The following is a 13,608-nucleotide window of genomic DNA, read 5'->3' as shown; positions in this document are numbered from 1 at the left end:
AGAAGCGACATAGGAGAAACATCGACGTCCACATCTGGTCCTGACAATTCTCGGTACCATGGCAAGGCGCTTATTTTCAGAGCTAAGGTGCCTTCTGGGATGGTAAGGAGAAACTATCCTTTGAAGGATTGGAGGACCATTCGCGGCCATGATCTTGTGCGTGATACAGAGGGCCATTTAATCCTTTCTAAAACAGGGAGTCAGTGCCATTGTCTAATTGCTTTTTTTGCTGAGTCTCGCCGCGAAATTTGCAAGAGAATTCTTGCCGCACAATTCTGGACCTTCTGTAGTATGCATATTGTGGACTGGGGGGCTCCTAAATATAGGGCATTAGCGTAATCCAGACGCGACAGTATTAGTGCCTGGAGGAGTAGTCTTCTTGCATGAAATGGGAGAAGAGGCAAAATCTTTCGTGCTGACTTCAAAATCCCGAAGCAGCACCCAGCTACCTTGCTAGCCTGTGTCTTCATGTCTAATCTTTCATCCAGCCATACTCCTAAGCTCTTGATGTGTTTTTTAGGAGTGGGCGGGTTTCCCAAACAACTAGGCCATGCTAGCGACATGTCTGGAGGCAAAGGTTTTCCCAGCAGCATAATGTCTGTTTTTGCTCCATTGAGCTGGAGGCAGGATTCTTTCATCCAGACGGATATTTCCTCCAGGCATCTGGAAAGATTACTTCCTGGATGTCCTGGGTCTTTAAGGGAGACAATCAACTGAGTATCATCGGCATACATAACAATTTGTATGCCGAATGCCTCCACAATTTTAGCTAAAGGACACATGTAAATATTAAAAAGAGTGGGGCTAAGTGATGAGCCCTGAGGCACTCCACTCTTCAAAGGCACAATCCTAGAAGTCACATTCTCCTCAAAGAGCTGGAATGTACGGCCTTCCAGAAAGGAGGCTATCCATCTCAGTGCGGTACCGTTCATCCCCCATCTCATGACATCTTGTAATGAGAATTTGATGGTTGACGGTATCAAACGCCGCGCTGAGATCAAGGAGGATTATTGCAGCTGATCCTCCTGAGTCCATAATTTTCCTTGCCTCCTCTACAACGGCAATCAGGGCGGTTTCCGTGCCCTGTTGAGATCTAAAGCCAGTCTGTGTTGGGTGCAAACAGTCATGTTCCTCCAAATAGGTGGAAAGGGTAGTATTGACGTACTTCTCTGCTATTTTAGCTATTCCCGGGAGCAGGGAGATAGGGCGATAGTTGGCCATTACCTCCGGATCTGATCCAGGTTTTTTTAGCAGGGCCTTTACCATCGCTTCCTTCCATAGTGAAGGAACCTTGCCTGTTGACAGTGAGGAGTTAATAAGAGTTGCGATAACGGGCTACTTCTGAGGCCACCTTGTGCAACACCGTGGGGGGCGCCTGGTCTTTAGGGGAGCCTGATTTAAGTTTATTAAGTATTAAGTAAGGACATCACTGTATCTGAATCCAGGGGCGGAAAAGATTCCAGACTCTGGTCTCGGCAGTCTCTGGTTTCTTGCATGGAGGCATCAAGGTCAGAAGTGGTTACTGTCGAGTAGATCGCCTGTACCTTATCGTGGAAATACTCTGCTAAATTGTTACAGCGACCTTGTACATCAGTAGGGGTCGTCATGGTGAATTTAAGATTTAAGATTTAAAAATTTTAAAAATTTCTTTAGGAGAGTTAGGTGCTGATAAAATCTTTGCTTCATAAAACTTAGATTGTGTTTTCATAATCTCGGTTTTATACAATTTTAGTGCATCACGATAGACTTTCTTTTTTTCAAGTGAAAAGTCTTTCCTCCACTGCCTCTCAAATTGCTTACAATTCCGTTTAAGATCTCTCAGCTCCATAGTGAACCAAGCAACTTTTTTTGGGCCCTTTTTAATGTCCGAGTTTTATGGGGGCTAATACGTCCAGTGAATTTTTAATCCAGAGATTGAATTGTAAATTCGCCTTCTCAGGGTCAGGATCTAGACAGGGACGGGTTTCTTTGAGAATGGCAGCCCATTCTTCCACAGAAATATTAGACCAATTCCGGTTCAGAATTTTGGAGTGGTTTCCAGCTTTCCTACTCGTGGAGGCTGACCAGGAAAATGAGATAAGAAAATGGTCAGTCCAGGGGAGCGGCTGTGGGTCATCTACCTGGATGAGGGTATTGGTAAAGATCGGGTCCAGCAGGTGACCTTTTACGTGAGTTGGACCCGTCACTTTCTGAGAAAGGAGTAGCACCTCTAAGGCATCAGATACTTCCTCCACATACATGGCCGTATGGGATTCCAGGTGTAGGTTAAGGTCTCCTAGAACAGTGAAGTTCGGCAGGGAGCTAACCAGTAGAGAAGTATTCTCCACCAAGTCCCCAAGAAAAGATCCAATCGCACCTGGGGGTCGGTATATTAACATACCTGAGAAGGTGCATGTGGGTGTAAATTTAATTGAGAGAGAGCAACTTTCACAGTCTCGGATGAGCCCGTCAGAAATCCTGCAGCTAAAAGAATCCCTATGGATAATAGCAAGCCCTCCCCCTCTGGTAAGGGAGCGGTCTTGTCTTTCGATGGTGTAACCTGGGGGGAGTGCCTGAACAACCGCTGAATTAGACCAGTCCGTAAGCCAGGTCTCAGTGAGAAACATTATATCCGGGCTGGTATCTTCTAGGAGCAGTCTCATTTCAAGCGAATGTTTAGGTAGTGAGCGGCAGTTTACCAACTTCATTTTGAAGTCCGAGTTTACAGGACATTTCTTTCCTGCCTGATCCTCTGGGTTCAGGAGGAAATTGCATTGAGTGCAGTGAGTCTGATCAAAGGGGGGGCCCAAAGAGTGATGACATTGTGTGCCACAAAATTTTCTTAACTGATCGGACGTATAGGGGCGCAGTGTTACAGCAGCGGGAGCAGGGATCATGGCCTCTGGTCTCGGTCGGGCGCAGACGGGCTTGCCTTTGGCGCGCCTTCGGCGCACCAGCGGCGCGCGCGTCCGCTGCGCGCTCGCCACATCCGCCCCTTTTCAGCCAGGACGCCCAAGCTCTCTGCGGCAGCTGCACCGCTGACCTCCACCTCCCAAGATGTCCGCCGCCCCCGGAGTATAACACACAACTCAGGCCCCGTCCCCTCCCTTCACCACTGTGTAAACACGCCCTGTGTCCGTTTTTAGTTGGGAGATTAGGTTCATTTGAATCCTGAGGGTCCCTAGGGTCCAACTAGGTACCTCCAGTAAGTGCCACAGAGCTGCGTTGCAGAGAGGTGTAAAAAGTAGCACGGCCTGGACCACCTCTCTGCAATGCAGCTCAGTGGCGCTTACTGGAAGCACTTGGTGGGATAGTTAGCCCCCAGGGGCCCTCAGTATTGAAGGGAAATTATATCCCCAATTTAAAACGTGCCATAGTGCGTGTTTGCACACATCACCTCAGGCCCCGTCCCCTCCCTTCACCACTGTGTAAACACGCCCTGTGTCCGTTTTTAGTTGGGAGATTAAGTCCCCTTGAATCCTAAGGGTCCCTAGGGTCAAACTAGACCACTAGGTACCTCCAGTAAGCGCCACAGAGCTGCGTTGCAGAGAGGTGTAAAAAGGGGCTTGGCCTCAGAACACTTGTCTGCAGCGCAGCTCCCTGGCGCATACTGGAGATGCCTGTTGGGCTAGTTGGCCCTCAGGGACCCTCAGTATTGAAGAGGAATTAATTCCCCAACTTACAACTCGCCAGGGGGCGCGTTTGCAGAGTGCTGCAAGGAGGGGGCGTCGCCTCCGGCACGATGCCAGTCTTTTATTTATTTTAATTTTTTAAGAAGGGGGGCTGTGTGGTTCCCCTTCTTATTCTAATTTATTGGCCCTGATGACCCCATCCCCCAGGGCCTGTCTTCTAATTATATTTTATTGACCCCAATCGCCAGGGCCGGCCACTGTTTTTTATTATTTAAAAAAAATATATATTTATAGACACACCTAGGACCTGCTGGACAAACCGTACGTACCTATCACCATGACGATTTGCGTGATATTCATTAAAAGGCGACTATGCATACAATGAATCCACGTGGAATGTATTTACACCACTAGTGAAGCTCTGACATGTCTGATGCCCTACCGTGCCTAATCCCGGTAGACACCCTTGTCGTTTATTTATACAAACCTGGGTAGCTATTGACGGGCACATTTAATACACATGCACACCAAGCCATTCAAAGGGGATTCGACAAAAATTCGACCAAAACTATGCAAGAAACCCCCCTCACGGTTAATAAAACACACATCCACTGCCGGATGTATAATACTTTTTATTTTACTCTCTGGAAAGGGGACGAACATCACTTGAGAGTCACAGCGCGCTCCTGGCAGAGCCCAATGCTGTGTTACACCCACCATTGCCTGCTGAGTGCCACACACCTCTGTTGTATTCCACTAGCTAGTGCATATGCTATGACACTCTCTAGCCCATGTGGACTGTAACACCACCCCGTGAATATGTCGTGCCACACTTGTCTTCGCACGGGTTATATTGCCCCATCTAACGTGCCTTCCTCGATGCCTATGTTATAACGCACAGTGCTGTGCCATACATATTACAATCTGGGATCCATATCTTTGTCACAGTGCATATGCAACGTTACACTCCCCAGCACATATTTTATATTACAACTTTAGAGACTAGTTAGGTTACACAACACTGCCCTGTGCATATTACACTCCAAGGCGCATGTCGCATAGCACGCGCTAGTGCCTGTGCTATCTCGCGCTCTCCAATGAATCTGTCATTGCGCACAATGTATTGCATATTATATTTCACGGCCGGTTCATCTTGTATCACACTTTTTAGTGCATAGTTTATACCATACACTATATCTAGTTTTCATTTTCAATCGTGCTCTCAGGACTATGTTCTATATAACACTGTGTTCACCTACCCTTTTCACGGGCATTACATTTTGCGATAGGGGGTGGAGGGTCAGGGGGTGTTTCTGCCAAGTGAGCCCGGAGTCAGTGTCACAAACGTCCTCTTCTTCCTGAATAAAAGTGAGAGTATGCTGCATACTTGTTCATATTATAAGTAGTTTGCACAGACACACATTTTAAAAACAATAAAGCTCTCTAATACCCGCCTTCTCTGAACAGTTAGCTTGCTGCCCCATCCCCCTCCTCCCTATCCTCTGTTGTGTGAATACATGGACTAGCCTCCTCCCTCCTGCCATGCATGGTCTGATGTGCTGCCACTGCCCTCAATTTAGTATGATGTACCAGTCCACTCCTCCTGCCCTCCATTGCCCAATTCTATGCCCCATCATTGACCTCCTGCTTAAACTCTGTGCTTAGCTTGCTGCCCCTATTCTCCTTCCCCCTGCCCTCTGATGTCTTTGTGCATGCCCCTGCTCCATCCTTTTTGCCCACCATGTTCCATGGACCTGCCACTCCTATCTACTCTGTGTTCTGTTGAGCTGCCACTCCCCTCCCACCTGCCTAGCATTGTCAGATGACTGTAACCTGTCCCTGCCACCTCCACCCTGCCTGTCCACATGCCATGCCCCTATCCTCTTCCTCCTGTCCACATGGTCCATTGTACTGCCACACCCTTCTGCCCTCCCTGGTCTGTTGTGCTGCAACTGCTCCTCCTGCCTGCCCCGTGCGGTCTGTTGTGAGGCCCCTTCCCCTGAACTTTCTTGTCTGTGCACAGGTCCTTACCCTCCCTTCTATCCTCCATCATCCTTTGTGCATGCCCCTGCACCCTCCTTCTTGCCCATCATAGCCATTGTGCTGCCACTAACCCTCCCACTTGCCATGCATGGTCTTCTGTGCTGCCATGGCCCATCCCACCTTCCCTGTGTGGTCAGTTAGCTGCCCCTGACCCCCTCCCACCTTCCCTCCATGGTCTGTGTGTATGCCATCACAGTCTCACTGTTGCTCTTCATGGTGTGTCTTGCTTCTAGTGCCCATCCTGCCTGACCTCCATGGCTATCTTGCTGCTCCTGCCCTGCCCCCTTGCCCCCAGCCCTCTGTTTACATGTGCAGACCCCTACTCCCTCCCTCCTGGCTTGTCTGTTCCATTGTAATGCCCCTGATCCGTCCCTCCTGCCCTTTATGGTCTGTTATGCAGCAGCTTTCTCTCCTGTCTGTCCATTATGGTCAGCTAGCTACCATTGCCTCTTGCCCCTCTGTTCTCTGTTGTCCATGTGCATGGTCCTGTCCCCTCCCTCTTGCTTTCTATGGATTGTTGTGCTGCACTCCCGTCCCGCATGCCCTGTGTGGTGTATTGTGCTGCTGCAAACCCTGATGCCTGCCCTGCAGGGTCAGTTAGGTGCACCTCTCCATGTCCCTCCTGTCCTCTGTTATCCAAGTCCATGTCCCTACCCCATTTCCTTCCATGATCCAATGTACCATACTTGCGAACATTTTGAGCTTGGTAAGAGGGAGATTTTGAAAAAAAGCTGGGGTATTGATTTTCCCCTTTGAGTTACATTGAAAAAGAGGAGATTGTAGACAGGAGACAGATCAAATAAAGCCCATTTGAGCTTAAAAACATTGTACGTTTCCTGGCTGAATCGGATCTGTTGGCATGTATGGTTGTACTACCATTGCCTCTTCCTTCTGCCCACAATGGTCTATTACATTGCCACAGCCTCTCTTGCAAGTCCTGTATTGTTGGTTTGTTGCCCCTGCCCCCCTTTCCACTGCCCTCCATAGTCTGTTGTGCTGCCACGGCCCTTCCTGCCTGCTCAGTGTGGTTAAATTGTTGCCTTTGCACCCTCCTACCTGCCTTCAATTTTCAGAGTCCGTGCCCCTGGCCTCTGCCTCTCAACAGTATCCTAATGAACAACTAGATTGCTAACATTCTATATTTATTACAAAAGTGTGGAACGCCTGATGTCATCTTGATGTAATCAAAACTGTAATACCTAGAGCATTTCCTTTAGAAATTACATATATGAGAGGGTCTTATTGGCATCAAAATTATGGTTAGTGCTCTAAAAGACTAAAATAAGGACATATTTTCTGAGTTTTCAAATAGCGACAGAGCACTTTTAAATTATTTGTTATCTTTGTTTTTTTTATCCAGTTGACCACTTGATTAAATGTTGCACTTAGGGGAGAGGATGTGGTGTTACTTCCAGAACTGCAGACTTTGCAACTGGGGAACCAGGTTGGAGTTTCTGCTTCAGCTCGACATTCTGTGATTCTGGTCAAATCACTTAATCTCCCCATGTCTACAACCAAAATGAATTTGTTCTTGTGTGATGTAACCAATGCTCATGTAAAGCACTCCAATACCTGACAAGTCTGCACTATATAACACTGCAAAAACACAAAATAATAAGTGTTTTGTACACTTCTGTCATTGGGCTATATTTGGGCTACATCTGGGTGATATTTGGGCTACATTTGGGCTCTTTTGTCTCTGGTGGCCATCTTGGGAGACTTATTTGTTATGAAGTTTCCTAATTTCCTCATTTACTGCAGTCTCCTCAGTAGGAAATACTTTCAGTTTTTTACTTTGATTCCATCAAGAAGGCATTCAGATGTGTCACACACTTGCCATAAATTCAGAATGTTAGCACTCTTTTTGCTCATTAGATCACTGTAGTAAAGCTACTGCTCACCAGGGAAAACTGCTGCTGGTATTGAAAGTGCATGTTTCAGTCTGCATGTCAGAATTGTTTCATGAAATAGAGGATTTGAGAAGTCACTCAAAATGTGCCCTAATTTTTCTTTCTGCAGCACTAATCATACTTTTTATGGAAAAATGAACCCCCTCATTGTGTTCCTTTTTAAATTAAATGTTTTAAGAGTTACCACTTTAATCCAAGCAAGATGGCTTCAGGTGTGCCATACGTTTATCATAAGTAGGACTGTTAGCGCTCTAGTTGTTCTTTGGAACACTCTGGGAAGCTGCAGTAGAACACAAAGGAATCAACTGACAGTCTCTGCCCTTGTTGGATGTACATGTTTTACTGATAATGTCAGACTTCATTCTCACATGACTGAGAAAGATAATGCTCTCAGTTTAGCTTATAGATCACCTTCCAAACCTCTGTGGGAAAAGCATGAGAAAATATTTTTCTCTCAATCATGATATCCCAGCAGAAGGCTTTTTCACATGGTGAAATCACCTTAGAACATACCACAATTCCTAAAATGAGTATGGTACCATCAACAAATGATTTATAATGTAACTAAAGTCTTAAAACCTTCTATTAACTGCAATGCTTTTTAATGAGGTGCTATCATGTATATTGGTCCCAAGATGGCTGCCAACACTTCTTGGATGAAGTGCTGACAGCCAATCAGATCTCAGGATGAGATGTGTGGTTAGGCTCCGCCCACATATATATATGATTTTACTTTTGATTTTCTCAGGAACTACTGAACAGATTGACACCAGACCTGCAAAAGGCACTTCCCTGACCTGAGGACTACCTCTCTGCCAAATTTCAAGTAATTCTGTTCAGCCGTTCGGGCTGTACCTTGGACTAAAGGTCCCTATGGAAAAATGCATGGGGAAAACGTGTTTTGGGACCCCCCTTTTCTCTCGGCCCCCGCTGGACGAATCACCCCAAGACTTTCAGGGTAGGAGCGGAGCGCCCCACCTATTTTGAAAATTTTGCGAGGATTCGTCAACCGGCGCCGAAGTTATTCCAAATAGAATGTTGCGGATTTCCTATGGAAACACGGTCCTAACTATAACTATCTACTGTCGACCGCCAGTAGATAACATATATATATATATATATATATATATATATATATATATATATATATATATATATATATATATATATTAAAAATTGCTGCTTTATATTTAAATGGGTCTTAACAGTTGCATAACCTGATTACCCAAGGTGTACTTTTCTAAAAGGTATTTCAAACCTGGAGTTTTGTTTGCTTGTAATTCTGTTATATCTGTTCTGCCAATGCACTTTAGTATCTACACAAGTAACTGTAATTATCTGCTGCTCATATTTCAATTTATGTACATCCTGATTATATGCATGTTAATGAAGATTTTTTTATTGCAGACCCCCCACCCCCTGTGTATTGCTCCGAAAAGTTATTTTAAACATGGATTTATGCCCGCATGTAGGTCTGTTACGTGCTGTTTGCAATAATGCTATTTTATTTGTTGGAGATTTTGTGATATTTTTGTATGTTTCAATGAATTGGATAATCTGTTCTCTTTCTGTAAGAATTTATGTCTTAAAAACAAAATATTTGACTCTGGGGAGGGAGGGGGAAATCTGACATTTTTACTTTCCGGTACCAATAGTTTTTTTTTTTTTCTTTTTCTCCAGTATCTTGTGCCTCTTTGCACCAGGTGACTTGGTTTGGGCTAAGATGACAGGTCACCCCTGGTGGCCATGTCTTGTATACAACCACCCTACTGAATCAACCCATCTCCGAGGAAAAGGGAAGTTGCTTAAGGTGCATATGCAGTTTTTTGATGACCCACCAATGAGAGGCTGGGTTGGAGTGAAGAACGTTAAGGCATACACAGGTAAGAAAATCTACATTAGAGGCTATGTGATATTGAGTTTGTTCCTTAGACTGTGTGGCTTTTACTTGATCAAAAACTTCCACACACAAAGGATGCATGTCCAGTAAATCTCAGAAAGCTCTTTTCCTAATCCTGAGGGCCAGGACTTGCTAGCCCCTTGCTGTACAAGGATGAAGCTAGATAGGTTCGCATAAAGGCCTGCAGGGTAGCTGTTCAGTTACTTATTTAAGATTTTAAAGTCTTGCACCCTTCCTCCTAATAAATGCACATTGGTGTTTTAGTAACAGTTTGAAAAGGTTAAGCCGCTCGGTGTTTTCTTGGCCACAATTGAAGGTGATGTGAAATAAGGCAGGGGAGGGAGGTGTTTGTTGGTGAGCAATAACAGGTGCTGCACAGACACATCATAGTCAGTCAGTGTTCTGGGCAGGAGTAGGGTGTACCTTTTTGGCTTGGCAGCATTGATGGTTAGATACACGGGTTGGCCCTCAAGGAGGTTCTGATCTGATCAATAAAATGTGGCTTTTATCTGTGACTGGATTGTACTTCAGTTTAACTCTTCATTGTATGGTGCTTGCTGCTGCACATTGTGCCCTTTTAGCACTGTTAACTGTTTTCCCAACATTGTGGAAGGATGAAAGCCTCGTTTTGCCCTTGAAGAATTAATATTTGTCAAAGAAATATGAAGGCCACAAGGAATGTCTGTGATCTAACACGGTGCTATCTTATGCACCAGTGAAGAAGCAAGGTGTGCACGCAGTACCAAAACTAAAGTGGGTTATTTATTGTGCAAGGTAACTTGAAAAGTCAGTAAAATCAGAATTGTTGAACATGACAATGCAAAGGTCTAAAAAAAAAAAAAAAATCTTAGTCGATATGAAGTGGTTCGTCTATTACATATCATCAGAGGCAGACACGTTTAAAGTAACTAATGGATTGTCCGAGTGTTAATATAGAATTAGAATGGCTTGTTATGCCCTCTCGTTAAAGTATTCATGTTGCAGTGTGTGTTCTGAAATCGGAGTACTCTAAGAATCTAAACCTCTATTTCAGATCAACGACCTACAGATGGATTTTTACTGCATTCTTCCATCATCACCATGTGTATACTTAGCCTAATTTCCAACGCTTTTCTTTCTATCTTGCCCATTAGTTACCTAAATGGAAATCTGTGATTTAAGCGAAAAATAAGCCCAAACTTTGAATCGTCGCAATCATTTGCTTAAATTTGCTTATGGATGTTGGATATATGCACTCCGGACTATTCACTGAGAAGCATTGTATAATGTTATATCAAAATTGTTATTCCCGGAATCGTTGTTCTCGTGATATATGAATTCCTCCTCATTGACTTTTAAGCCAAAGAAAGTTTTTTGTTTGTTCTTGCTAACCATGACCTGAGATGACCAAAGACTTGATATTGACTAGTGGTATTAAGTGTTTAGGCAATTCGACCAAATGTTTTAGTGCCTTCATATTTGTCTGTGTAGGTAATTACTGCTTTGACATGTTGACATGAAGAACTTTTCCTTATTGTCGCTTTCTCCACCTTCTAAACCCCACCACCCGGCGTCTGGCTCTTGGGCTAGTAAGTTCTTCACATGACAATACAATTTGGTGAGTGAGGAGTCCTGACGGTGGCCAAAGTGAGTCTTATTTAAAAGATCTACAGCTCTTCTCCATGGCTCTTGTTGCTCACATCTGATTTCCTTAAAAATCCAAAGACAAGAGGCATTTGGCAAAACAGGAACAGTTTGTTTAATTAAACAGTGCTGCTGGTAGAACGGTTACAGGCACTAGGTCTGAGGACTGTCTCCATTTACATAGAGTTTGAAGACACTTGAAATATATTATAACAGCCATAAAAGATTTCTGGAAAATATTTTAGCAGGTATCCCTCCACTTTCTAATATTATTTTGGGAGGTGATTTAAACTGCACATTTGAGCCGTTAAGTGATGAAGACCTTCTTGAGTCCAGTGAGGATGATAATAAATATTTCATCCCCTCTTTAAACCTGAGTCCCATCAAGAAATGGACAGCGAGGGCTTTGCAGATCACTGGTTTAAATATGGAATTTAATCTTCGGGCATTAAATGGAAGAACCCCCTCTGACTCCCATGGGGCTATGACCTTCAATAGATTAAACGGGCCATCGCGTATTGATTATATCCTCCTAGATACAAAATCATGGGGGTATGTGGTTGACATGAAGGTAGAGCAAATGCCAGATAGTGATCATAACCCTCTCTGTGCAGTTAAGTGGCACGTAAAGGAAAGTATTACACTCACGAATTCAGCATCAAAAGCAGTAATACCTTCAAACTGCAACAGAAGGCTTAAATGGCATAAAGTGTCAGGTCATGAGGACATTTTATCTGCTATAGACCTTCAAGTGGCCTCTAGGACAGAAGAATTTGCCCTTCTCAATTCCACGTTGGCTGGGAAGAACTGTATAGACCTTAGCAGTTCTTATAAAGTATTCATAGAAGGCATAGGCTCCTATTTTAAAACAAGAGGGTCAAAGGGTGGGACAAATCCTGTAACCAAAAGAGGTAATCTCTGGTTTACTGCTGAATGCAGAACCCGGAGAAAGGCCATTTTATTAGCCTTAAAGGAAAAAGACCCGGTAGCTGTAAGGCTGGCTAGACAAAATTACCGAAAAACTATTGAAGCTGCTAAACGGACATGGGAGGAGGACCATTGGCAGGAATTAAAAAAGGCCGCCTTTTTAAAAGATTCTAGCACCTTCTGGGCTTTAATAACCCAATTAACCAAAAGAGGCTCTGACCCCATCTCCAATAACCTAACAGCTCAGCAGTGGTGTCTGCACTTTTCAAATCTGTATTGTAGTGAGGTAGACTCTGATCACCCCTTGTCTGCTGATCCAGACTCTAGCCTAGTATTGATACATTCTGAACCAACAGACTTCTTTACACCTCTAGAGGTACAGACCGCGATTAAAAACATAGCACCTGGGAAGGCAGCTGGCCCGGATGGCCTCCCAGGAGATTTGATCCTTCATGACCCCGCAGTATGGGCAAATCTTATTTGTAATTTGATGAATTTATTGCTGCGGGGCCATGCAGTCCCAGACTCTTGGAAGGGTGCAGAGGTTGTCACAATTTATAAGAAGGGGGCGAGAGAGGACCCTGCCAACTACAGACCGATAAGTCTAATCGACGTTGTCCAAAAGGTGGTTGGCAGGGTACTCATCTCACGTATGGGGACCTGGATAGAGGAGGGAAACTTTCTTACACATTTGCAAGCGGGTTTTAGAAAGAAAGTAGGTACTATGGACCAAGTATTCAGATTCGTAGCTACCTACTGGAAGACCGTTCTAATTGGTGGGGGATCTTTGTACTTGGCCTTTATTGACCTTAAAACCGCTTTCGACCTTGTTCCTCGGGTTAAATTGTGGCAGGTATTATATGACATGGGACTCCCCCGATATCTTCTGGAACTCATTAAAAGATTACATGAGGGAACGTTTGCAAGAATTAGATGGGGGAGTGAAGGCCAACTGACTGACAGAATACCTGTTCAGAGGGGGGTCCGCCAGGGATGTGTGATGGCTCCGACCTTGTTCTCCCTCTTTATTAATGGGGTGGCAGACCATTTGAGGGAGGACCCAGCGGATGCCCCCACCCTGGCAGGGGAAAAAATACCAACCCTCCTCTTTGCAGATGACACTCTCCTCCTGTCTAAAACACCCTTTGGGCTTCAGAAATTGCTGGACAGGTTCAGTACCTTTTGCAATAGTCGTGGCCTCACTATAAATACCACTAAAACCAAATTGATGGTATTGTCCAGAAACAAAAAAGCTAGGAAAATTAATATCGCATTAAATGGCGCCTTATTGGAGGAAGTGGATGCATTCGATTATCTAGGGGTCAGGATAAATTCAAAAATGAAATGGGATTTGCATATCTCTAAAATGTTACTAAACTTCAAGAAAGTGACAGGAGAAATTGTAAGAGATCATCGCCTGTCCTCTAGCAAGCCCATTAGCCCCGTATTACTGGTTACTCTGCCGCAACTTACGGCTCTGAACTATGGGGTTCAGAAAGAGTCTCCGACTTGATCTTAGCTGAACATAAATTTATGAGAGAGATAGTGGGTCTCCCAGTTTCTACCCCGATTAAACCATTATTATTTGATTTGG

At 44.5% G+C, this 13,608-nt stretch overlaps 1 protein-coding gene across 1 annotated transcript in view; it reads left to right on the top strand.

The window, feature by feature from the left end:
- MSH6 (mutS homolog 6) overlaps positions 1 to 13,608 on the top strand; it is a 163,117-nt gene that overhangs the window by 35,692 nt on the left and 113,817 nt on the right. The window contains exon 2 of the mRNA XM_085612737.1: positions 9,245 to 9,447. Coding sequence (XP_085468863.1) covers positions 9,245 to 9,447 — 203 coding nt within the window. The remainder of the gene's footprint in view (positions 1 to 9,244; positions 9,448 to 13,608) is intronic.

Source organism: Triturus cristatus, chromosome 6 (assembly GCF_964204655.1).
Source record: "Triturus cristatus chromosome 6, aTriCri1.1, whole genome shotgun sequence".
NCBI classification, from domain to species: Eukaryota; Metazoa; Chordata; class Amphibia; order Caudata; family Salamandridae; genus Triturus; species Triturus cristatus.
Note: the sequence above shows the minus strand (reverse complement) of the source record. Positions and strands in the feature narration are given on the sequence as shown.